This window comes from Barbatula barbatula (genome assembly GCF_947034865.1).
Source record: "Barbatula barbatula genome assembly, chromosome: 11".
Lineage (NCBI taxonomy): Eukaryota > Metazoa > Chordata > Actinopteri > Cypriniformes > Nemacheilidae > Barbatula > Barbatula barbatula.
This window is the reverse complement of record NC_136774.1, coordinates 15,075,745-15,101,170: the sequence shown is the minus strand read 5'-3', so window position 1 is coordinate 15,101,170 and position 25,426 is coordinate 15,075,745. Positions and strand designations below refer to the sequence as shown.

The following is a 25,426-nucleotide window of genomic DNA, read 5'->3' as shown; positions in this document are numbered from 1 at the left end:
AACATTACGTTGTCGTCACATGAAAATATTTCGTTAAAATAATATGGTAACAATTGTTACCTAAATACTCATTCAGATACGATGTATAATGTATGGACAAAGAAATGAGGATCACACCATAAAGGTTCCGCCCTCTAAGCATTTCGAGTAAGCTGATTGGCAAAGAAAGGGGTTGATAGACGTATTGAGTCGAAATTGGGCGCGATGCCAATAGTTCTTAAGGACGAAACGACATTTAAGTGCATCTCTTTATGTACGCGTCAAGTCATTTCTGTGAAATAGATCGAATGAATATCTTCAGCATTCATTTAACACGGCGAATTGTTTACTTATATTTAAAGGTATCGTTTAGTTTCACGTTTAAATAGATAATATTTTAAATGGGTAAAAAAAGCAGCAGTCTGTCTGGGAATTCATCAAATCACATCCTATAGTACTAATACATTTCTCAGTTTCTCTTGCCGTAAACAAAGCCAAAGGGGGTCACTTGCCATGGTATGTTGTTCTCTGCCAATGGTATTGCATCACTGACTCGTCACATGCAGTGCAGCTAAACAATTTTATACAGAAACACATCATGTGTTAAAATGTTGCTTTGAGGCATGGTTGTATATTGACTCGAAATTCTATACTTTATATCCGACATCTGCCTTTCTAAGAACACAATCGACTGTGTTTTGTTGTTATGATGTTGCCACGACAGTAAGAAACCGTCAGTTGAGTTACACAAAGGATGCGCATGCGGGCGCTCTCATCACCACCTCCCCTTGCGCATAAACTCTCTTTCTGAAGGGTGCATGTGGGGGGGGGTCGCTGAACCATTTTTCGACCGCTTCAACGCGTAGCGTGAGCGAGACAGAGGCGTTGGTATCCAAACTAAACCAAACCAAACCTCACCGCGCCCGGTATGAACCGGTTCGGGAGCACTGCGCGCCCTCGTAGACTCCCTCCCCTTTTCTCTTGCTGCAATTCCTGCCACGCGCACACACAAAAAAAAACGCAGCCGGGCACGAGCACGCGCCCAAACGTCACCCCTCCCCCTCTTCCTCCTTCCCCACATTTACAATTGGCTTCTGCAGACCTCTCGAGCCTCCTCTAGTTCTCTCATCGGATTGGCTCCAACAGCTGCCGCGATGAGGACCCTGGTCGGTTATTGGTCGATGTGAGGACGAGTCCTTCCTTCCCATTGGTCCCTGCGAGCCATGCATAAGCGCGAGGGAAATAGTTGTAAACGCGAAGCGCGTGCTGGAAAAGCCGAGGCGTTGGATTGAGAGCGGCGCGAGCAACGGAGACCAGCAGAGGCATCACTCGTCAGAACATCCAGCCTCTCATCCGCCTTTTTTTTTTATCTGGTTACGGTTTTCCGTGTTATCGTTAAAGTCTGAATAGCGGTGAGAGTTAAAAGTCGAGCTCATTAGTGAGGCTTCTGATCTCCCGTGTTGGGGGCAGTTACTATTGCCCCTCGGCGGGGGACCTCGGTATTATCATTTGGGTTGTCTGGGAGGCAAAACCGTAGCCTCTCACCGCGTGTTAGCGAAATTTTTATCTTCGGTGTCTTCAGTCGGATTTTTTTTGAGAGACCTTAGATCTGGTTAGACTGGACCTTTAAAAAGGTGTAACGCTGCTTCAGCTCTTTGTGTGGCTTTAGTTTCGTGTCCTCGTCGCAGCGACCCTAAGTGTAGCACTTCTAGCTCCACAACATGTGCTCCCGGGTGTGGTTTGTCACAGACCGGCGAATCAGCCAGGAATACCCGCAGGTTCAGATCCTGCGAGCCTTGAAGGAGCGCTGCGTCGAGGACGATGTCGAATTCCGCTATCTTCTGATGGATGAGATCGTTCTGACCATCACGGACGGACAGCTCGGTAAATACCAAACACATACGTTCATTAACATGCATACAGATATGTATCACACACACACATATATATCCCCTATTTAACTAACGTTATATGTTTTCTTCCTTCGTCTGGGGTTTTCTAACAGTTTTATTTGTTAAATATCTGATCAGCGTGGTTACTTTGGGCGCTTGCATTGAGCGGATGTGCATCACTGTTGTGTTTGTGTATTTATACGTGTGGGTGACCACCTTACCCACTTTAAGCCATTCCAACAAACACAATCGTTTTTATTCTTTATCGTTGTATAATACAACATATCTGTCCTTAATGCATTACATGGCGGTTTATTGTTGCAGCACATGCGCGCGAAAGGCTGAACAGTCACGAGTGTGCGGGATCGAGCGCGTTCATTATCAACATAAAGCATAGAGAGGGCAGATGGCGCGACGCTCACAAAGAGCAGCTATTCAGCTGTTTATACTTTCACCGGCGATTGTTAAGTGAACATTTCTGTCCGTTTTTGTTTTTATTCTCCTAGTCTATGAGGTTTATTAAAAATAATTAATTAAATTCGTGGTGACGCATTCGCGCGAGACTCCACAAAGGGCTTTAATCGAAATAACCAATTTGTCACGTGCTAACCTCCTCTGAAACACCAGTATCGTCAGAATAGGTTTATTTGATCATGTTTAGGACGAACACTGATGTAATACTGTCACGATCCCGTTGAAGATTGTCGAACGAACTTGATGTTTATGCTCCAATGTGCTCTCATTTAAATACGGGGCCTTGTAGTCATGGATTCATTAATGTTAACAATTAAAACACCGTTTTACCTGAGAAAGTCTGCATGATTACATCAATATCAAGTAACAAACAATGCCAACTTTAAAAATGTGTATGCAAATTCAGATTTGGGAAGGTTCTTAAGAAATTTTGACATTGGGGTGGGTGGGGCAGTTTTGGATCTTGTCTTGGGGGTACAGCCTTTTATTTGGGGAGAGGTGAAGGGGGACAGATGGTGAGCGGGACACTGCATTTCACATGGGCCTGAGGTAAAGGGAGTGGCTATGCACCAGTGCATTTCTGCTTTGAATCAGCAGCTTTAAGTTAAGCCATGTCATGTCTCCAACGTGTTGGACAAGTAGTCCAACTTGAGAACCAGAACAGACAAGATAAGCAAAGGCACACAGATGCACGTTCCTTCAACTGGTCAGCAAAGCCAGACCTAAAGGTTAATGCACAGACTGGTACAATTTACATCTATATGCACGGTAATTTAAAAAGGATAAATGTGCCTGCCACAATTTTGAAATATAATAGTAAAATATTCGATACAGTACACAAATTAAAAAATGTAATGGAAAGGTAGACTGCTGTGTGAAGAACATGAATGACGGCATCACAACTGCAGCAGGTTGTGTGTGAGATCTGCTTGCCTGTATCCAATTAGATGGTGGACAGTAAGTCAGCCCTGGGATTTAACCCCCCCTCCTGAGATCCTAACATTCTGCTGAGTTACTTCATCAATATGAGACACCGAGTGGGTTCAGCACATAGTCATGACATGAGGAGAGAAGTTCTCGCAACACTGCGTTAAGATCCACTCAAGATTTTCATAGACCGTTTGCGTCAGTAAAACACTGTTATTTTGCCTTTGTCATGATTTATTTACAATTCAAACACATTTAATTGTAGACGTGTTGTCAAGTGATGCAATAGAGTACTTTGGGTTGTACCATGTACGGTGTGTGTTTCACCACACACAGGAATCAAATCATCAAGCAATGTTTAGTGTTACTTTTTGACATCTAGCCTAGTGTCCATTCCGCTAAATGATGAGAAATGTAACACCAATTTACCGTCTCACACGTGCACAAATTGCAAACGAGTTTAAAAAAATGAAAGTGCAAATGTCTGCATTCAACTGACCGTTTATGGTATAGTAATGTTTGGACGGTCGTAAATTAAAGAAAATAGAGCTTTGTATGGTGATTACATGCCATTACCTTTCCTTATCTGATGGAATGGGTATAATTCACTTGTTAGGCTGAAGATAATACGACTCCTGTGCTGCTACTGATTCTCTGTTTAATTGACACCACTGTGATTTGTGATAAGTGATAATCTAAGCGTTTGCTGCACAGTGCTGAGCCTAGATCAGAACATTTTACAAGCCTGCAGATAAAAAACACGGGATAGGAGCCAAACACTGCAGTGTGAGTTAATGGGGTTTATTTACCTCATGTTTGATTTGTCTAGTTTGCTACTTGTATCTAAAACCTCAACGTTACAGAATACATCAAAAGTAGGTTTAATCGCATTTAACACAGGACAATAGGTTACCCTAAAGATCTAGCTGGTGTACACGTGTGACGGTCACGTTTCTTAAAACGAAACAGCTGCAGCAGAATTGACACGAAGGAAGTGAGGAAGATGGACTGCATGTGTAGTATTTGTTCTGAGGCTGTAGGTTCATTTACTTGCTTCAGGCAAGTTCAAGCTGAAAATATTCAATGGTTTATTTATTTTTTGCGGTTTTCATGGACTTCAAACGATTGAAATCAAACAAGAATGCACTCTGACACATGCACGTGTGTTAGTAATAAGAGCAGTTTTCAGGCCTGTTCTGTGTACTGTAGTGAATGTATGTATGTCTGTCATTTCCTCAGGAAATCGGTTAGACCTGATTGAATGTCAGACAGTTGGCCCTCAGTCTTATATGAAGCCGTGTACTATTTCCTTAGATTGGAACAATAATAATAATGTTAAACTGTTACCCTTGACTGTAAAAATCATCACTTGAGAGAACATTCGTGTTAACTACAGATTTTGACAGAGTAATTAGTTTACTCATTTCTTTGTAATATTTATGTGAAAAGAGGCTGCTTTGTACAGTGTTAAAAGGACAGTTCACCCAAAAAAAGAAATTTCATCATTTACTCACCCTCATGTCATCCCAAACTTGTATGACTTTCTTCCTTCGGCAGAACACAAAAAAATATATTTTGAAGAACGTTGGTAATGCAACAACTTGGGGCCACATTGACTTATCTTTTGTTTTATTTAATAAAGGTTTCTTGTAGCTCAGTGGTAAGAGCATTGTGTTAACAACTCAAGGCTGTAGCTTCGATCCGAGGGGATTGCAGGTACCTATGTAAAATGTATAGGATAATGCTATGTAAGTCGCTTTGGATAAAAGTGTCTGCCAAATGCTTAAATGTAAAGATACATAAAAAACGGTAAACCATCCCTTTAAGTTCCACAGAAGGTAGCGTCTATGAACAGCTGTGGTCTCTAAATGGTTGGCAACATAAATTATTGTTGTACCCTTTTAGGCAGAATACAATACATTTAGCGCATTTAAAACTATGGTAATTTTAAAATAACATGTAAAATGCTTTAATGTTGTGCTGCGTTAACTGCATGTATTGGAAGCCGCTTCTGGCTTTTCATTTAAAGCTTTCTTTTTGATCCATGAGAGGAAGAGGCAGTGCTGATGAAGCAGTTGCTAGTGAAGATGCTGAGTCGTGGTTTGTGTGTTTTGCTCCATCCTAAGATGGCGGAGAAATAGAGAGAGAGGGAGAGATACATGAGATTCTGTGACGCGTTTTTGTTTTGTCTCTTGTTCTCATGTCTTCTCCCTCTTGCACTTCCTGTTATCTCTTGCCATTCCTTTAAAAATAAAAAAACACGTGCGTCACGTTATGCAATCACCTCGGAAATCCTCTCAATTTCTTCTGTTGTTTGTTCCATTTAAACAAATTTGCTTGCTTATTTACATGTATAAGATAATATGAAATGCGAGAGATCGAACCTTCACCGTGCAAGTAACCCCTCGTGTGTAAATTCACAGTCAAGTCTAGAATTCCAATTCAAACTGGTTTTAGAGTTTACTCATTTACTTTTAAGGCTAGTGTTTAATTGAGCATATATCTTAAGTGAAATCCTGATTCAAAACAGCAGTGCAAACTAGGTTAGTGGGTCAGCATGAACATCGCAGTACAGAGACGAAGCAGGAGACCTTCTGCAGCGATGTGTAACTGCTTGATCTCAGCTATTTAGTATTATGGATATGATGTGTGTTTTGTGAACCAAAGGCCAGTACATCCGTCAAATGCCAAGTTTGTTTTGAGCCAGTCTTTAGTCCAAACAAAAGGCTGACTCTCATTCGTTACTTTGATATTTGGGCGTACTCTACATAATACTGCACTGAATAAAACACACACGCTGTACTGATTACACAATTGTCACAGAACTGACTGAACACTGGGGTCGGCAAGTAAGTTTGTCATCGAGGCAAAAAACAAATTTGGGCCAGAACATAGTCAAAGGATAATTTAATAAATTTACGGATGAAAATTGCAACTAGAATAGCCTATTTTTAAAAACATAGTTATTATATACAATTACAGAAAAGTTTTATAATTATTTAACGCAGCCTATTTTTTACACTCCTCACATACTACTCTCTTTTTGCCTGCTGGTGGTATGCTATTACGTCTTGTACAGAGTGATGTTAACATTTAAGCCAGCTAGATGGTGAGAGAAAATGGCACTATCAAAGAGTCCAAAGAGGAAAGTTGACAGCGAAAATAGTGCACACAAAAAGGAATGGAAAGACAACTATGCATTCAACTTACCTAGTTTTGTGAATGCAAAGCCGGTGTGTCTTATCTGCAAGGAAGTTATCGCTGTTTGCAAAGAATATTATATTAGACAGCACCACGAGACCAATCATGGCACCTTAAAAAAAAGGGAAGCTGAATTTGCTTTGTTACTGGTCTCTTGTTGGTGCTGAGGCCCTGCGTTATAGACAAAAATTTAAATCCTTCACTGTCAGTTTGTTCATACACTTCTAAATTAACCATCATGAAACGTGGGGTGTCTAGCGATCGACAGACTCCTTTGAATATCTTACAGAATGTTTCAAATGAAAAACTGCAAATTGCTTTCTCTTTTATTTTGAAGGCAAATTCACTAAAATCGTGATCGTGACATCCATTTCAGAACCAGCTGCAGGCAAAATAATCAAAATGGTGCTGCTGGCACAGACAAGATATTATTGATGGCGGGCCCTTATTGGCCCTCGAACTGCCTGTTGCGTATCGCTGCTGTATGATATACTCATATTTTTGTTTCTCTCAGGTCTGCGGGTCGGCCAGGAGAACGTGACCTCGTACCCACAAGTTGCTGTGGTGCGTGTTCCGACCCCGTGGGTCCAGTCGGACAGTGACATTACTGTTCTGCGTCACCTGGAGAAGTTGGGCTGCCGTCTGGTCAACCGGTCACAAGCAATCCTTAACTGCGTTAATAAGTTCTGGACCTTCCAGGAGCTCGCCGGCCACGGAGTCCCTTTGCCGGACACGTATTCGTATGGTAAGAACTGAAATCATTAGTCTTTTAATCAAAAACATGTATGTATGTTTAAGTGTACACTCACAGCTTTTATTTAGAGTGTATTCAAATCCAGATTAGCTGAAGGCTTTAGAAATTACAGCTCTTTAATATGTTGCGCTCCCTTTTTTCAAGGGACCAAAAGTAATTGGACAGTCGTTTCAAAAGCTGTTTTATTCACAGGTATGGGCCTTTCCCTAAATAATTTCTTCATAAATCAAGCGTGTTAACGATCTGGAGTTGATTCTACGTGTGGCGTTTGCATTGGGAATGGGAACCTGTTGCTGTGAACCCTCATCCTGTGGTTCAGGGAGATGCAAGTGATACAGACTATAGTTCAGTGTTTCCCATTCATTAATTAGACTGTGGCAGAGTATTGACATTCAGAACTAAATAATGCGAGACATAGCTATTTATTCACATCTGCTCCTGTGAGTTTGTGATGACAGTGCTTCACTAATTAAGACTTCAATCAAAAAACGTTTACGTCATATTTTTTATACATACATCATTTCTATTCATTTTTCATTAATTGATGTTATACGAGTTGATGTTATACGAGCTCCGTTGAGCTTGTTTCTTCTGCTATGAGCGCTGTTATGAGCTGGGTCCTGGGTTCTTAAGTACACCCTATTTCCCAACGTGCTATGACTAATATTAAAGTTATTGATTTAATGTAAACCTAAAAAAGTACAATAACAGGTTAACTCAATATTACATTTGGCTTACATCAGAACTTTTTGGACATCGCGAGTACATGATAATAAAACTACATGTTAATGATGATATTGATAACCGTGATAATGTTTGTCCACTATACCCGTGATCTGAAATGTTCACACTGTTACATCTGTTATTTGTTTTAACTGCACCTCTATGTGAACGTGTGTATATTTCTCATTCATTCAGACTGTTGTTAGTTTAAATGGCTGCTGTTTGGAGAATGAAAGGGAAAGCCCTCATGACTGTCTATAGAAGCTAAACATGATCATTTAGAGAGGGGGTGTGGGATGTATAACAGCAGGTAAAGCTGCTGTAGTGATGTGTTCCTGGCAGAGGCCTCCTTTACATACCCTGCATTCTCTTTTGCTCGCTCACTCTCCCCCACTCTGTGCCCCTCCCATCCAAAGCTACGGCTCAGCTCTGTTGATACTGCATCGATCAAGAGCCATTTTCTTTTGAGAAGCACATACTATTTGTGCTTAAACCTTTTATTTCTCATGCTTTTTCTTTTGGTTTTCTTGGCTGCTATTCGGTTACATGTGGCCATCATGTGTCATCAGAAAAACATTTTCCTAACACATCTTGGAGCCATTAACCTTGAGAATCTGGTCACAAAGTTGGACAGATTGCAGATCAGGAATCGGGAGACGTGCATGGCAACAAAAATTGTCAGCATGGCTGCGCTTCTCATGTGGATATAAAATGTCTCATTGTCGGTTGTTTCATTAGAGCTGTTTTGCATCTCACTTAGGAATCTCACACAAGTAAATTTCACAATTAAGTTCACTGTGACTAAATAGTCGCATTTTGCGGCTATTCTTCCGGCAAATATGTTGCACCGGTGCCACTGCCAAACTGATCTTCAATATACATTTTTTGTTATATAGATTTAATGCACCAGTCATCCTGTCATTCCAATTCGTCTCCCTTTCTTCAGCCAATAACTTATCGGCGGCCCCGCCCCTCTAAGATGTCATATACGTGGGTGCAGAGCCAATGAGAGACGCATTTAATGCTATTGATGATGAAGCGAAAGGGCCGACAGAGCGGAGCCAAAATACATATGTTTTGCCTGCCGAATACAAGAATTTCCCCGACTAAGATACAAAACGGCAACGATAGCAAATTGTTGCGTCTATTGTATGCAGAAAACGTGTTTAAACAAGTGTATTCCAGAGAGTCTCTACTAGAGTAACTACTAAACTGAGTTCTTTCACGTCGTCTTACTCTTAAACGGACACATGAACACAAAATTGCATCAAAATTCCCATATTAGCAAGGAGCCGTGCAGTAGTTTGTTTAATGTGTGCAAAACGCATGTCTCACAATATAGATCCGTAAATTCGTATACTAGCTCTTAAAGACGGTTCACCCAAAAATGAATGTTGTCATTTACTCACCCTCAGGTCGTTCCAAACATTTCTCATCCCCCATTGACTCCCATAGAGATTCGTTTGGTTATTGACATTCTCCAAATATCTTCCTTTATGTTCAACGGAACAAATAAATGTAAATAGGTTTGAAACAATCTTGAGGTTGAGTAAATGACAGAATGTTTCTTTTTGGGTGAACTATCCCTTTAAAGGGGCTACAGCATAATAAAGATCTGTTTTTAATGTTCATCAAAATGAAAGGACAGGCCCACAACACTCACTGAGTGTTTCGTTCCAGTGGATGGCGTTAACGCACCAACAACTCCTTTGCCATCCACCATCAAACTAGAAGTTAGCGTGATGTGGGAGGTGTTTTCGCTGTTGGCCGCATCTACTCCTTGACCAAGGTCTTGTTGTTAGCGCACTTTGTCTGCGTTGTGTAGTGTGCTTGCTGCTACAACAAGATGAAGGATGACACAACTTTTGTGTGGTGTAAGCGCCATAGCAATTCAAGTAGTCTCGCGGTCCCGTAGTGTCAGCTTGGCTTTAGTGTAACCAGTGCCACCTCTCTGAAATGTTAGTCTAGAGCCCTGTATTCACATACTGTTTGTACATCTCCAGGGGGACATGACAACTTCCGCAAGATGATCGATGAAGCTGAGCCGCTGGGTTACCCTGTGGTGGTGAAGAATGCTCGTGGACATAGAGGTAAAGCACTGATCCCAGAACAGCTGGTGTTCATAAGGGGTCCTTTGGGGGGGGAAGATAGCAGCACATTTACCCAAATGTAGAATTTATGTCTACAGGCTCACATGTTGTGCCTCAATAAAGAAGTTACACAGCACGATGAATCTCAGGATAAAGAAACCGAGAAGCTCGGAAACGCTCTCCCCTTTTAACCTCAGAAACAAAGACTGCCGTTCTTTTCCCGCTCAGTGCTTGGGGAGGGCCTTTGTCCTGCGCTCAAGCAATATGTGGTCTGTTTGCTGGCATGCATCAGTTTAAAATACTGTTATTTTAGAGAATTGACAGGTTCTCAAAGTTGCGCAGAGCAGTTGTCGGCTTTGCAAGATTAAGACCAGTGGCAATATCTGATCAAAGTTATGATGCTTTAAATATCATGATTTATGAATTTATCAGTCGTGGATTATTCTGCGGCAGGTGCTCACAGAGACTAAGCTGTTTCAGAATTCTGTTGTGTAGGTTCTTCCTTGTCAAGATCTTTTTCAGGGAATCGTTGTGAGCTGGTTTGTTGAATATGTGAAGATTTTGTACTTACGAAACAACTGAAAAGGTCATTTACCAGCTTTGAAAGGTCAATTAATTTTTTATTTAAATGTTTTGCATGTTATGCCTGACTCTAAAATGTTTAATTAGCTGCCCTTAGAAGACTTGAATTATTTAAAATCCAATCCATTGATGACAAATGAGTGTAACTTATGAAAATATGTTAGTGTGAGAACCCTGGTCGTTTGAGTGAACTTAGGTCTAAAAGGTATGCAATTATTTAAACTATTACATAAGCGGTGTTGACCTTTGGCAGGCTGTGACATATTTGAAATGTCTCCTATGGGGAATAATGTGTGGTAGCAGAATGGCTAAACACCGGTAGGTTTACTCAGATCACGCCCCTGCTTTGTCACCTTAGAGCCCTTGAGCGAGGCACCCAACTCGTTTCTCTAGAAGGTGTCAGGGTTTTTATGCGGTTTCCTTTTATGAAGGATACGCAACAAAAGAAAATCACTGGACTTGCCCGCTCTGACGTTAGAATTGATCCAGATTACATTTTCACCCAGTTTTCCATGAGCAATAAGTACAGCACTTGTATGAAGTTAAAGTTTTGCGCTCTGTTTTGATCTGAACAGGTAAAGCTGTGTTTTTGGCCCGGGACAAGCACCATCTATCAGACCTGTGTCACCTGATTCGTCATGACGCCCCGTACTTGTTTCAGGAGTATGTTAAAGAAAGCCATGGACGAGATGTGCGAGTGGTTCTGGTGGGGGGTAGAGTGATCGGATCCATGTTGCGCTGCTCTACCGACGGGCGCATGCAGAGCAATTGTTCGCTGGGTATGGTTGTATAAAACTAAATAATGTACCAGAATTATATGGAGATCCCACTCAGAGCTGTTGTTTTATTATGACTGAAATTGTTTGGTAATACATAAAATAAACAAAAAAAATAGTTTGTAACTGCCAAACACTAAGCAAGACTTAATCAATTTTGTGATTAAAATAATAAAATATGTCCGTTTGTAATTGTGGCATATCAGACAGAAAAATGTATGTAGGTAACTGACTTTTTTGCTGGCTTCATCCCAGTAAATGAGATGATGGCACTTTCTCTTTTCATAAAAGTATTTACTAATTTGATATAAATTGATGCTAATTATTTGTTTAGCACATTCATGCAAAGTGACTTGCATATCACAAGCTTTCTTTCCTGCGGCATCCTACGGAAACTACCAAAAAAGATTCCCAGCTCAACACTTGTTCTCTTTCTTAAGGTGGCGTGGGAATGATGTGTCCCCTCAGCGAGCAGGGAAAGCAGCTAGCTGTCCAGGTGTGCAATATTTTGGGGATGGATGTATGTGGAATCGACTTACTACAGCTAAACGATGGCTCCTTTGTGATGTGCGAGGCCAATGCCAACGTGGGCTTCATCGCGTTCGACCAGGCGTGCGGAATGGATGTGGCGGGCATCGTGGCCGACTACGCCCTCTCCCTGCTGCCAAACCGGCTCAGCAGGAAGATGTCGCTCCTCTCCGTGGTCTCCAGCACCAGCGAAACCAGCAGCGAGCCAGAGGTGTGCATTCCCACCGAGGTCATAATCCCTACCGAGGTGTGCATCCCCAACGAGATCTGCCCTCCCGGCACCACCTGTGCCATCCCTGACGGGGTCTCCACGATGAGCACAAGCTCCACCTCCAGCGAGAGCGAGGCGGATCTAACCGAAACGGGCCCCGCACCTGTCGCTGCTGACCCAGCCTACAATATCAACTCTCTTCTGGCGAGTGAGATTAAACTGTTGACTGAGTGAGCTGGTATCCCAGCCACGCACATGCATACACATACATTGAAGAGCGCGACACACATACTGAAACGGACATTATACATACAGATGCACACATGTAATCAAACTAACCCTCCCTGTAAACCCCTGAGGCTGCTCCCCTGATGTTTCTCCAACATTGACAGACTATAGAATCATACAGTGCAGTTTGGAAGCACACAAGATCGTGTACACTCCAGCTTGGCTGTAGTCCACCAGCTAAATATGGGGTTGCCACTGTAATATGAGGGTGCATGCAGTGTAGAGCGGTTTAATGGGACCAGAATCCCAAATGTAACTATCTCTCAGTTACCTTCCAACTGGATTCCTTTGGGTTAGGACACACACACACACACACACACACGCTCAAGGACATATTAAAATCTGTATTATAGAGTGAATGAATTTTGTCTGTTACAAACCCTTTGGTGAAGGCCGGCTAAAGGTATAATGCATTATGTATGTGGGCGAGTGAGAAATTGACCCACATTTAACTGCTTGTTGGCATGCAGCACCCCGTATACAGAAATGTAAAAGTATAGCAAAACTGAAACTGGAAAGCTGCATTTATTCTCTCCCGATTGCAATTAGACCCCGTTATCTATTTTAAAGCATGAATGAGTATTTTAGGCTGTTGCAATGGCTACCTGTAGTTAATGAATTACTGCTGATCAGACTAGCGTGAAAACTGATTTAGGGATCGGTTTTGTATGACCTTTTTAATGTATACGTGAGGATGTGGCACCTGATCTATTGTCATTTGCATCTCTTGCTTCGTAATTCTGTAAATGAGGCGGCCATTTTAAAAACCCTGTTGTCCACCATTTTGAACTGGTTAAAGCACTCTGTGTTCTCCCATTAATCTTACTTTAGGCAATGTGATGTACAAATTCATTTTCCAATGTTAGGTATTCAAATCTGCCAATGACCGTCAATCTGCATGTTTGCCTCACCAAAGGCAAATTGCTCCCACATCTTAATCTGAACGGCGAGTTGCATAGCAATAGAGAAAGTAGATTTTAAATACTTAATGTTTTTACCACAAGGGCTGAACATTTGCCAACACTAAACGCTGATTAAGAATAAGCAATTTGTCTTCAAGGATTTGTTTGTACAACAATATTGCAACAATAAAACTAGTGTGAACTCGAATGGGTGCTACAACTTCTCTTAATTCAGCCCAGTGGATTAAAAACCAGTCCTGTTTACTTATTCTTAAAAAGCTTTATCTGTAAGCAACAGATTTATTTTTCTGGAAATTACACCAGAAATCCAAAAATATAGATCAAATCAGTTTTGGCACATTTGCTAGTACATTTGAGATAGCGTTAAGTCTTAACATGGACGGCATATAACGATAAACCTCATGTTCACCATGGACCAAACTCATGATCCACGCCAGCTCAGAATGGTTTAAAATGGTAGTCAAAGTGTTTAGAACAATAACAAGGGGATTCACACTGGTTTTAATTCTGAATCAAAATAGGGTGTGCAACACTGGGTTCACATTGACTCAAATTAGATTTACATTTACAGCTAACTCAGGGAAGCAGCCTTGATCAAATTCCTCACCTTGGAAATGTGACATTCATGCTATCCAGTCCTGCCTATGTGTATCAATAAACAAAAGTACAAAAATTTTAATTAAATGCATCCTGTGGGACCTGATGGTTACATGCACTCTGTTCTTGTTTGTTTTATATTTAAAGTTCAGTTGTCTTTTCCTCATTTATAATTTAGCATTTTTGGAAAAAGTAAAAACTGGTTTGAATGCAAGTTTTATTGAAGAGACGTTTACCACCTGAAATGTGCACACACACAGACACACACTTCTCGCCACCCTCTCAAGTGTTGTGATTTGCTGTTTTGTGTGTGATGTTTCATCATTCCATGCAACCAGAGATGTGCTCCCTTCACCTCATCCCACACAAATACGAGTGTCCCTGTAAATTCTGACACTGCAGTGTTCGGTATAGCACACACTATGGCTGTCAGACTCTTAAACGCTCTGAATCTTTAAGTAGAACTGTTCTTCCCCATGTTTAATATCAAATCTGTGATCACAACATTTTTAAGTGCAAAATGAATTTAGATTGGAGATGAAACTCCTATGAGGACAGAACTGAGTGTTAAAATGTGGTCATAGTTCTACCACAGTAAAGTTTTGATCATTTTTTATCAATAAGGTACCACCATATATGGAGATAACAATTTTACTCATTGGCCATTGACGTGACAAAAGTAAAAACAAACCAAAAGTTGCTCCTTATGACCACTCTGCCCTCTGCTATGAAAAAGGGAAATGTTTTGAGTATCCGTGTGTTCATTTTATCGCTTCCTTGTTTTTTTTGTTGTTTTTTTGTGGAACCTGAATGCCAAAAACCAAGCAATGTTGTATAATTTAAAACAAGAACTTAGTGATAGAACGCTAACATTGATGTTATGTGTTATGACGTAAAAATAACATTAACAACAACAATAAAGACATTTTACAAATGTCCAGAATATGAAAATGTGTTCAGATTTATTTCACATCACAGCTCGCAGACAAGCAGATCTACTGTCAATATCTAACATGAAATGATTTAACATGGCATGATAATACATTAATGTGATATTTCAAGTGTTATGATAGATCTGTGTGGTGTGATTTAGAGGGAAGTTTTATTGCAAATGTTTTTCAACATAATGCAGGAGATTCTGGATGGATTCTCTCATACTGTTCTGCTCACTCGACCCCTGAATCAACACCTCAGCCTTCTTTCCATATTCCAGGGCCTACACAGACCAATACCTATTAATGTATTTTACAAATGCCATTGCACATCTCAAAATATATGAGCTCATATATGTTGTATACATATATATATATATATATAAGCGCAGAAGATTTCAGAGGTTAAGGGAATCCTAAAGGAGAATCCCATTATAATCAGAGGGACAGTCTTGACTGTTCATTTTTTATGGCTTTGGTCATTAAAGGGATAATTCACCCCAAAATGAAAATTCAGTCACCATTTACTTACACTTTTGTCATTCCAAACCTGTATGACTTTCTTCTGCAAACCACAAATGAAGATATTTTGTATTCGAAAGTCGGTAAACAAAAAACGTTGGTCTCCAATCTCTTCTATTGTATGGACACAAAACCAATGCAATTCACTGGGGACCAATGTTTGAAATTACATTAGGGTGAGTAGATGATGAGAATTTTCATTTTGGGGCGAACTATCTCTTGTTTATCTGCATTAAAATAAAAAACCTAAACATATTAATAACAGCTTTTTTGGGATAGTAAAGAGAGGACAGATTATCCTGGGGTGAGAGAGTCAGGAAAGAAGTTAAGACTCGTTTTTGCTATATGTTTTGTATTTTGGTCTGAACTGTTGTTAAGCAACAGTGACTAAAGTTTGGTTACACATGGCTGTCACGAGGTGTGTGTTGAATAAGGTACTCTGCTCTAAATGCGTATTAGCACGTGTATGAATTTAATTAAGTAGACTATCATTAAACTGCTACATCCGTATGGTGTTTTTATTTACCTTGGTGTAGTTGTTGCATAGCAACCACAGCATTGCCAGAGAATGAACCAATAAGGCTGACTGATCAGAGCGTGGTTTCTGATACTGTTCCTCAAACTCTAGAATACATCTCAACATCTGATCTACCTCCACGCACTGGACCTCACCTACACACACACAAACAAAAGTAATCAATTCCTGTTGTAATGGATTCTACAAGTGTCAGAGAGTTCAGATAGTGAAGTCATTTGATCTCTGTTGGCTGTTAAATGTGCACCCTGCAGTCTATGATCTTTTGGAGGAAACCAAAGAAAATTCCTCCTGAAGAGGTTTCCTTCGGTGAATAATACCCTACATGATTTAAAACACTTGTGCGTCGTTCTCCGATGTCCCAAATATTTCATATCATTGCTGTTGGGCAGATACCTTGTATATGTTTAAAGCCCCTACATTTCAGAAAATGGAAAAAAGGTTATTTATAAAATAATCAATTTAGTGGTTTTGGTAAAACTTTAGAATAAGGGTTATGGTAACTCACCCTAAAACGAAAATTCTCTCATTATTTACTCACCCTCTTGTCATTTCAAATCTGTATGACTTCCCGCAGAATACGAAATATATTTGGAATAATGTTGCTAACCGGTACCCATTCACATATGTTTTGTGTCCATATAATGGAAGTGAATGGGTGCTGGCGCTGTTTGGTTACCAACATTCTTCAAAATATCTTCTTTCGTTTTCTGCAGAAGAAAGAAAGTCATACAGGTTTGAAATGACAAGAGGGTGAGGAAATAATGACGGAATAAAAGATTTTGGGTTAACTATCATCTTAACATAAATAAATGCATTTACATAAAACTAAGAATGAGCGATATAGTTTTTCAACATTTGTTAATGCTTTAAATTAGTATGATTCATAATTTAAATGATGTTCGATGTCAGTTCACGGTAGCTGATGATTTATGAAAAAATACACGTCTGACTGTCCTGCAGAGAAAATTAAAATAAAACTTTGGCTTCAGGGCCCTGGATCACATCAGGTCATGCTTGTTTCTGTTTCTCTGTGCAGTCACATACACACACACACACCAGGACATGGAATGAAGGGCTTGCTGAGCTGTTTCCTGCTCTACAGTCATCTGGTCAGGAGTTATAGCATGATGTGGCTGGCCACAGGGTGGAACCCATGTCAGTCTACTGACCTTGGATCAGTAGTTAAAAGGCCAGAGAACCGGAAGGATCAGTGCATTCTCAAGCACACTGACCACTGGACAGCTGGTATGGACACTGAGCTAAGCCAGCCACGTCACTGGAGGACTTAGCCAAAACACAACTTAGGTTAATAGGCTTAGAGAGAGAGAACTAGGGCAGGGGCGCGCACACGTAAACCGGCGGCCATGTCACGCTTGATCTTAGTAAAGTAAAGCAGATTTTGCCCCGGGACACAAACCGGTGACGTGATTTTACATGCACAGAGTACCTGACCTTAGAATAGCAGACACACAATGCACAGACATACACACCCAGTCAAATGGGTACAGGCTGGTTTTAAAGGAACAGTTCACCCAAAAATGAAAATTGGCCACCATTGACTACCACAGTAGGAAACCTTTGGAAAAAAGTAGGAAAAATGTATTTCTTCTGTTAAACACAATTTTTTTTTTTTAAGGATGTATCAAAGTGCACTGGGGCACGTTTGCCTGCCATTTTCATTTGTCCTACTGTGGTGGCACTGTATGGTTACAAGCATTCTTTCAAATATCTTTCTCTGTGTTTATCACACAGAATCTTTGGGTGAACTGTTCCTTAAAAACTGTACAGATGGGACATTTTACATCCAGAAATGATATAAAAAATAAGCAGGAATAAATAATTGTCAGTATTAAGGTAGTTAGACATATTTTAATCAAATTTTATTAGAATACATGACTATCCTCACCTCCCTAACATGGTCACTTTGATCTAGTTGAAATGGAACAACAATTGCAAAGCTGGATGCATGACGGAACCTCTTTTTTAATGTTAGTATTTGTACGTTGTTGATGTATAACTCAGACAGTAAGGTTTACTACCTCTAAGCCACTTACCCAAACAGTCCTCTGCTTGTATGCCACTTTGACTGATCCCTTCCATCAACTTACACAGGTAAGTGTGCCAGAAACATGCCACCTGTACACACACAACCCGATGAGCAGCATTTTACAGAAATGTATATATGCAGATGTAGGTGTGTTTACCTTTTTGTAGAGCGAGCTGGTGACGTCAGGCTTGTTTTGTTTAAGAAACACATCGGCCATGAGGAAATATCCTCCAAATGTCACAATGCTGTCCAACCCAAACACTTCACTGGCATAATACACCTACAGAAAAAAAACTTATAATTCACGGTCCATCATTATACTCATACGATCACACAATATTCCATACACGTGAGGACTTACGTCATTGGAGAAATGAAAGAGAGCAGATGAGTATTTTCCTGTAGCAGCATGCAGGCAGCCCAGGGATCTATGTAGCTGATGAAGGACAATGGGATTGCAGTCTGGTGTGTTCATTACTGCCCACTCAGCCTTAGTGAGATACTCTCGAGCCTGGGACATGGAATCTATACCTAGAAAAATAAACAGACATACACTGTGTGAAGAGAGGGTCCGTGATACCACTTGAAGTTCAGTGAGAGGGTCTGAACTTAATCTATACAACAAGGTATTTGAAGATCATTTGAAAAAGATGTCCAGTGGTCATTTGCTTTAACAATACATGTCCTAATAACCATGAATTTTCAAACTGGTTTATGGCGGTTTAGTGGTAGAATGGCAGATGGACCAGCAATGTTTTTCTTTTTAACAGAGCTGACGGTCCCTTCAAGAACGACTGTAGTCTGACAACCAAAAGTTGTAAACCGTCAACAGCAGGGTTAAATCTCACTAGTCACATAACTTGCGTGCAGTTCTTATTTGTGGAAGTCTGCACATCTGCATCCATCACATCCTGAATTACATAACGCCGTCGCTCCCCTCGGTTCATGTCCAAGCCCCGCCCCTTCAGCGCACCAATGGACCGTCCCGCAGAAAGTAAACAGAGACTGATGCCAGCCTCACTTTTAGCAAAGTTATTGAGAGGAAGTTGATGCCTGTCAGGCTCAGGATATGTTCAGACGGTGAACTATGAAGTCGTTTTGCGGCTGTGTATCTAATGGGTTCTGGAGAGCCTTAAAATGAGTACAGCTAAGACCAATGGGAAAATAAGAGACTCATAAACATTTGCATGCCTGTGCCATACTCCCCAGCTTAAAGTCAAGAAATAACTCCTGTTTCGCGGGCTGTGTGATAATGTCCATCTGTTGGCTGATAGGAGTGTTTGTTTGTGTGTCTCACCTATGTTAGCCTGTGCGAGCAGGAGATAAGCTGGAACCAGTTTGACAGAATGCGATCCGTACAGCCGCATGGCCCAGTTCAAGAACAGAAGTGCAGCTGGTATCGCAGGGTGAAAACTCTTCTTGGACACCCATCTCTGTGCCTCTAAATGTGCAATCTCTATTAGCTGCTCCTAGTGTTGGTTAAGAAATACAAACCAATCACACATCCACGCAGTTAACTTATATAATCGGTCAATTTGTATTGAAATGAGTGAATATGAACCTGTTTCTTCAGGGTCTCTCTGTGGTGACGTTCCCGGTCGGCCTGCAAAGTGTGGCGTGGTGGAGGTGAGTGAATAGACACCAGTAGAGGACACACTTTTTCATGAATACTGGTCCAGTCTGTCTCCTGATGGTCTGGGTCACTATATGCACACACCCAAATAAATGTTGACGTTTTTAACGTCTGAAGTAAAACTTAGAAGTTGTGTGCTCAGTAAAATGCATTTTATTCGTGGAACATTCTTTGGTAAGTGAAATGCGCAGGCATGAAGTAAAGGCTTGGGGAATTGGAATAAGCGTAGCTTGCCCTTTAAGAGCTGCCCGTCAAAGAACATTCTGTTGCTAAAAAGACTTTAAGACAGACATTGCATTGTTGTCAGTGATTCCGCCGATGTACGTTGCGGGGGTTGTGGCGTCTTTAAACAGAAAACGAAAACCCCGCAAACGCACACAAAACATAGGTTTATCCCAGTCATATTATTTAGTTTTCTTGGTTGGTTAAAAGCACGCATGGCTGGCCACTCTTTTCCTTCAGCACACAATTTCTCCTCCAGCTGTTTGAACTCGCTCAACCCTTCCATCACCGCAATAACACGGCCAAGAATGTGTGCGTGTGATTAGCACCACCTGGCGTCTGTATGCGCAACGGCATGACGCATTCAATCTCGTTTAGGAAATTATTCTCAATTTCACTTAAGTGCTAAAGAGCTTTCTAGTTAGTTTCAGAACAAAAACTCCACACTTACCAGTAATACGTGACTCGACAGTTTGTGCACTGTAGTTTTGCAGGTTTCTGGCAAAGTTCGCAAAGCGTCTTTACTCCTTTGGGATTTGCGAGCGGGTTGATGGTTGACGACATACTAAATGCCTTTACAAACCGCAATTTTTAGTCAACGTTGAGACAAAATGGATACAAATACGACCACAGGGAAGCAAAATAACTAGTAACAACACATTTCGAATTTAAAATAAATTGTATGTCGTTTTAAATCGGCAATAAATAAACAGTCTGAAAACGAAGTAGGCTATTATGAGTAGGTCTGAATACGTGTTTGTGTTTATGGTTACCATGGATATGACCTTAGCCCGGACTTCCGGATCTTTAAAAGTATTTTAAATAAATCGTATTTAATTACATTTTCCTTTTCATGTTATGTTTTAATTTTCTACAATGAATTAAAATGTTAAGAAGATTCAATAAATCACCTATAGTCTTGATATTTGACGTAAATATTTGGCGCCACCACGTGGTGAAATCAATTGTCGTTTCATGTTTTTAACCACTTTTAAACAGGGCAGCGTAAATAAATTGACATGTGCATGTACATATGAAGAGTTTGGTTCCAAATGAGATAATTTTTGAATTATTTTAAAACCGAGTTATGTTTTTTATTTTGTTATCGTGCTGGTCAGCTGTATTGTTATAATGGCTTTTATCAAAACAAACCAACTGCACTTTGATTTATATTAATTGGAATGAATTTAGCAAATTAGTTATCTCATTTTGGAAACAAACTCTTCTCATATATATATACTGCAACAATTCATGGTTATTATTTTAATTTATATATTGCAATCACAGTAATAAAACGCATTTGCATTTTTTTTAAGTTTATTGATTTGCTCGTCCAGACAAAACATCAAACATACAAAATATCACTCGAAATTTTAAATGTCTAAAAAATACTATTATTCATACCGTTTACTAGATCCTTTGCCCATATAAGGGCAAGCCAGACCCACTCTCCTAAATCATGAGATCAGTTTGCAAAGAATTTGTGCACAAACACACGCTCGCTTTCTTTGCCTCAGTCAGTTAACAAACCCATGTTAGTATGACTTTTGTGATGTATCTACTAACACGATATCCATTTTCTCAGGATTGTCCGTTTTCTCAATACAGCATAATTTTCCTTCACATAATTAGAAGTTGAAACACTGACACGAGTATGAATTACCCCAGTGTACAACTTACCTAATGCGCTACACAAAAATAGCCACGTGCTATGCTTTCACATTGATCCCAGAAACCCCATATTGTTTGCTATAAAAATACATTTGTTGCTAGATGGCAGTGGCGCAATGTCCTCCAGCCACCAGCAGGGAGTGTTTCCTCCCTTTTGCCAACCTAGTCACTCCATATTAAAAATGGCGAGTTTGGTTCCAAAGTGAGATAACCTCGTTTTTAAAAAAAAATAACAAAATCCAGTTTTTATTGTGCAGTTAGATTAATATAAATCAAACTGCAGTTGGTTAGTTTTGAGCCATAATGACTCAAGAAATATAGCTTATAAATAAAAACATGTTTTTTTTAATCTTTTAAAAATGGAGTCATCTCATTTTGGAAGCAAACTCATCAAATGCAGCCCTTTAGTAAAACAGAGCAACCTATCGGATCTTAAAACAACAATTATTTCAATTTTCTTTTGTAGCTTGTTCTAGTACGCATGTACTTTTTAAAACACAGAAGTAAATTCTGCTTTGGTATTGCATTCACCTGTTTAGATTTTTTGAATATGCTTCATTGTGCAAATAAATGTGACATAAAGAGCGAATTACTATCAGGACACAAAATTAATAAATGTTCGCGCTCTTATCATTCGAACATTTGTTAAAGAGTGTTTTGAGGTTAGTCTTGTTAGGTTTAAATACAAATACTTGTGTGTAAATCAAAAGGCGCACATTCCAAGGCACAAGAGCTTTTGGCAGCTATAATGAAACAATTACAATGTGGGCAAAGGTTGAGATGGAAATACACACAGCATGATCTCCTATATGCATGTTCCCTAGTGGCATTTTTCCTAGTGCATAAAAGACAAAAAAACATTTTTGACTGCAAATGAAATACACAAGCAAAAATACAACTTGATAAGCAAATTCTTCTAAAGTGAGAATTGCACAGAGCAGTACACAAGTATGCTGACTGCCGGTTTCTAAAACCGTTACCGTGGAAATCTCCATGGTGAAAGAGAAACACAGTTGGGCGATGAGACGGAGTAACATGCTTGAGAACCAATGCGACATCATGACATCAGAACAAGGTGAAGGCGACGCTCGGCTGAGGTGTACAGAAAGAAGCAACCTGCCAAACAATAGATCATATTTAACAGGACACACAAAAAACACTATGACGTAAAATCTAGACTACACAAAGCTGTGTAGTATTCACAACTAGCCAATCAGAACCGCAGACAATACACACATACACAAAAACATTCCATAAACATTTGTGTATCTTAGTCTGATATACATCTGACCTGATCTTATATGAAGAACACAAACTAAATATAGTACTGTTACCATGGCGATGCTGACACTGATGAAAACCGACTTTGTTTATTTGTGTGCCATCTCTATAATGATATAGAAATCAACCTAGGAATGCGCTTTATAGCCATAACATACCAGACAAAGGTGTGTACAGAAACTTCAGTTTAAACGTAGCTCAAGTCGTTACAATAGAAAAATGTGTTTGTGTGACCGTATTAGTTGGTTTGTCCATGAAAGCAGTAAAGAGAAAAAAAAATTGGCACCCGAATGTCTTTTGTGCTGTTAAAAGGCTCAATAGAGGTGAACTCTCATGTTTGTGTTGTTTTGGATGGCAGGAACTGGAAGACGTGGATTGTTAGTGTGTTCACGTTATATAGTGTTCGTATACATTTTGGAAATGAAGGCTCACGCCTCCGACATTTCTCCGTCAGCCTCCCTCGCCTTCTCGTTCAAGGCATTGTCTACATTTGTCTCTTCGTCTCGTCCTTCTAGCTTGGCTTTTCTCTCCTCCCTCTTCTCTTTGTCCAGTAGCCTGTAGTTGATTCCCATTCCCACAAACAGGAACAAACTGGCCACTATCAGGACTACGCCACATGCGTAATATGTGTATTTATAATCGTGGTATATATCATTGAGTTTTCCTGTAGGGGCCAAACAGAAAAACAGCGTTGTAAATTTATAGAAATATTTTTAAGTAAACATATTCGTTTTTATTGCAGAATTAATTATAATTAACAATTCTTAAATCCTACAAAACATGAAGCCTTACCCAGTAATGGAGGTCCCAGCAGCACAGGCCCACATTCCACAATAGTGACCAACCCGACCGCGCTGGAGAATCTCTGAGCCCCCACGAGATCCATCAGAGTCTCGAACAACACAGAACTGAGCCACCCGAACGCCACACCGAAAAACACAGCATAAATGCAGAAGCCGACGTAATCGGTGGAAAATGGCGCGAACACATGACAGATTCCGTTATACAGTACAGATGCGGCAAAGAAGTACTGTATACGTGGACGGACCCAGCGTGTGTTGGCCACCAAACCCATGGATGGCCGAGCTATCATATCCGTAAAGGCCAGGATTGACAACAGGAATGCAGCTTTGTCCTTGGAAATGTCTTTACTCTTCGCATAATTGCTGAGAAAGACGAGGGGTGCGAAGAGGCCAAAAAACATGATGCAGTTTCCGAGCAGGTACAGCAGGAAGCCCCTGTGAGTGAATAACGTCAGATCCAGGAAGCTGTTTATGGTTTGCAAGACAGTCTTTTTCTCTTGGTGGTTCATTCCCTCATTGTCTTTTGAACTAGCGGGTTGGGCTTTTGGTCCAATGGGGCGCATCAATGATCCTGCTACGCAGCAGTTTAGCAAAGCTCCGCCCAGGATGAGAAAACTGCCCCTCCACCCGAACTGATCAAACAGCCAGCTGTTCAGCGGAGCCAGTGTGGACAAGAACACCGGGCTGCCCGCCATCGCGATGCCATTGGCTATGGGCCGCCGCATGTAGAAGTATTTGCCGATCATGGTCAATGATGGGTTCAGATTGAAAGCTAAGCCCAGACCTAAAAAAAAGGTAAGAGAATGAACGCTTGCATGGCACGATTTTAAAACTAATACAGTTTAAAATCAGTTTGATAGTCTGAGTCCAACTCACAGAGAAAAAGAAAAGATGTTTCAGAAGAATCTCCATCACTAAACTAAAAACATTTCTGGTAAATTAAATCCAAATCTGACTAAATATTATTTGAACACTAAAATTATTAATAAATAAAACAATATTAAGTAAAAATAGATACAAACTGAAATTAAAATAAATTCTACTTGGATAGCAATATTAAAAATAAACACATAAATGACAAAAAATTGACATTGCAAAATTACAAAAAATTCAATTAAAATGAACACGAGAACTACAATTTAATAATTCAACAAAGATAATTCAAAATAATAAATAAAACTACAATAAAACTAAATTCAAAACTATAATAACTGGTGATATTACAGGTTCACTCTTGGCTGCATGTTGACTTTGTGGTGTTTTTAAAAAGCGTCTTTCCTTGACTTTACAATAAATGTTATATGATACAGTGTTTTTCAATGTGTTTACCTCCTATGACTCCCACACAGAAGTAAAGACCCTCAACTGAGTTACAGAAGGATGCGGCAATCAATCCTGTGCTAGAGAGACAGCCTCCGGCAATCATGATTGGCCGACTACCAAACCTATTCACCAGAATACTGCTGATTGGTCCTGTTAAGAGAAAAAAGTGATGTTAAAAAATACATAAAATAAAAAAGCTTAATATAGAACAATTATTGAGTGATTTTACGATTGTCCATTAAAAATCCTAAAAATGTTATGCAAGTTGACTGAGATCATTTTGATTAAAGACCAAATTCTTCTAAACGTCCATTCATGCTAATAAAAATGCTAATAAAGACATTGTATTGCACTGTGTTGTTTCACCACTAGATGGAGCTATAACAGAAGCCATCCGTTCATTGGTATTAAGGACACAGGAGACAATTTAGAGGATGAGACACACAGACAGACACATTTGCACATGTGATGCGTCGACCCGAAGTGGAGAAAACCTTGATCAGCAGAAG

General features: G+C 40.1%; 3 protein-coding genes across 3 annotated transcripts in view; 1 reads left to right on the top strand and 2 right to left on the bottom strand.

Moving 5' to 3' along the window:
• Nucleotides 1-1,015: 1,015 nt before the first annotated feature.
• On the top strand, nt 1,016-14,892 carry rimkla (ribosomal modification protein rimK-like family member A). Its single transcript, XM_079466711.1, has 5 exons — nt 1,016-1,863; nt 6,988-7,218; nt 9,954-10,040; nt 11,198-11,401; nt 11,839-14,892. Exons 1-5 carry the CDS (start codon nt 1,701-1,703, stop codon nt 12,369-12,371), a joined length of 1,218 nt encoding a protein of 405 aa, XP_079322837.1. The 5' UTR covers nt 1,016-1,700; the 3' UTR covers nt 12,372-14,892.
• On the bottom strand, nt 14,884-20,610 carry zmynd12 (zinc finger, MYND-type containing 12). Its single transcript, XM_079466712.1, has 8 exons — nt 20,291-20,610; nt 19,546-19,687; nt 19,282-19,453; nt 18,346-18,515; nt 18,142-18,264; nt 17,992-18,073; nt 15,926-16,071; nt 14,884-15,161 (listed from the first exon to the last, which is right to left on the bottom strand). The coding sequence occupies exons 1-8, from the start codon at nt 20,401-20,403 to the stop codon at nt 15,048-15,050; spliced, it is 1,062 nt and encodes a 353-aa protein (XP_079322838.1). The 5' UTR covers nt 20,404-20,610; the 3' UTR covers nt 14,884-15,047.
• A 542-nt stretch (nt 20,611-21,152) lies between these two features.
• The window catches only part of slc16a1b (solute carrier family 16 member 1b), a 30,341-nt gene continuing 26,067 nt past the window's right edge, over nt 21,153-25,426 (bottom strand). Inside the window, exons 3-5 of the mRNA XM_079467163.1 lie at nt 24,924-25,067; nt 23,584-24,378; nt 21,153-23,455 (exon numbers count right to left, since the gene is read on the bottom strand). Of these exons, the coding sequence (XP_079323289.1) occupies nt 23,220-23,455; nt 23,584-24,378; nt 24,924-25,067 (1,175 nt within the window). The 3' untranslated portion in view covers nt 21,153-23,219. The remainder of the gene's footprint in view (nt 23,456-23,583; nt 24,379-24,923; nt 25,068-25,426) is intronic.

What these genes read in the sequence shown, in the direction of transcription:
- rimkla (XM_079466711.1), top strand. Translation starts at nt 1,701, where the DNA reads ATGTGCTCCCGGGTGTGGTTTGTCACAGACCGGCGAATCAGCCAGGAA. An exon ending in GCCGGACACGTATTCGTATG is followed by an intron (nt 7,219 to 9,953) that starts GTAAGAACTGAA and finishes GTACATCTCCAG; the next exon opens with GGGGACATGACAACTTCCGC. An exon ending in GCAGAGCAATTGTTCGCTGG is followed by an intron (nt 11,402 to 11,838) that starts GTATGGTTGTAT and finishes CTCTTTCTTAAG; the next exon opens with GTGGCGTGGGAATGATGTGT.
- zmynd12 (XM_079466712.1), bottom strand. Translation starts at nt 20,403, where the DNA reads ATGTCGTCAACCATCAACCCGCTCGCAAATCCCAAAGGAGTAAAGACG. An exon ending in TGTCGAGTCACGTATTACTG is followed by an intron (nt 19,688 to 20,290) that starts GTAAGTGTGGAG and finishes GTGTGCATATAG; the next exon opens with TGACCCAGACCATCAGGAGA. An exon ending in GCTCGCACAGGCTAACATAG is followed by an intron (nt 18,516 to 19,281) that starts GTGAGACACACA and finishes TTATTTTTCTAG; the next exon opens with GTATAGATTCCATGTCCCAG.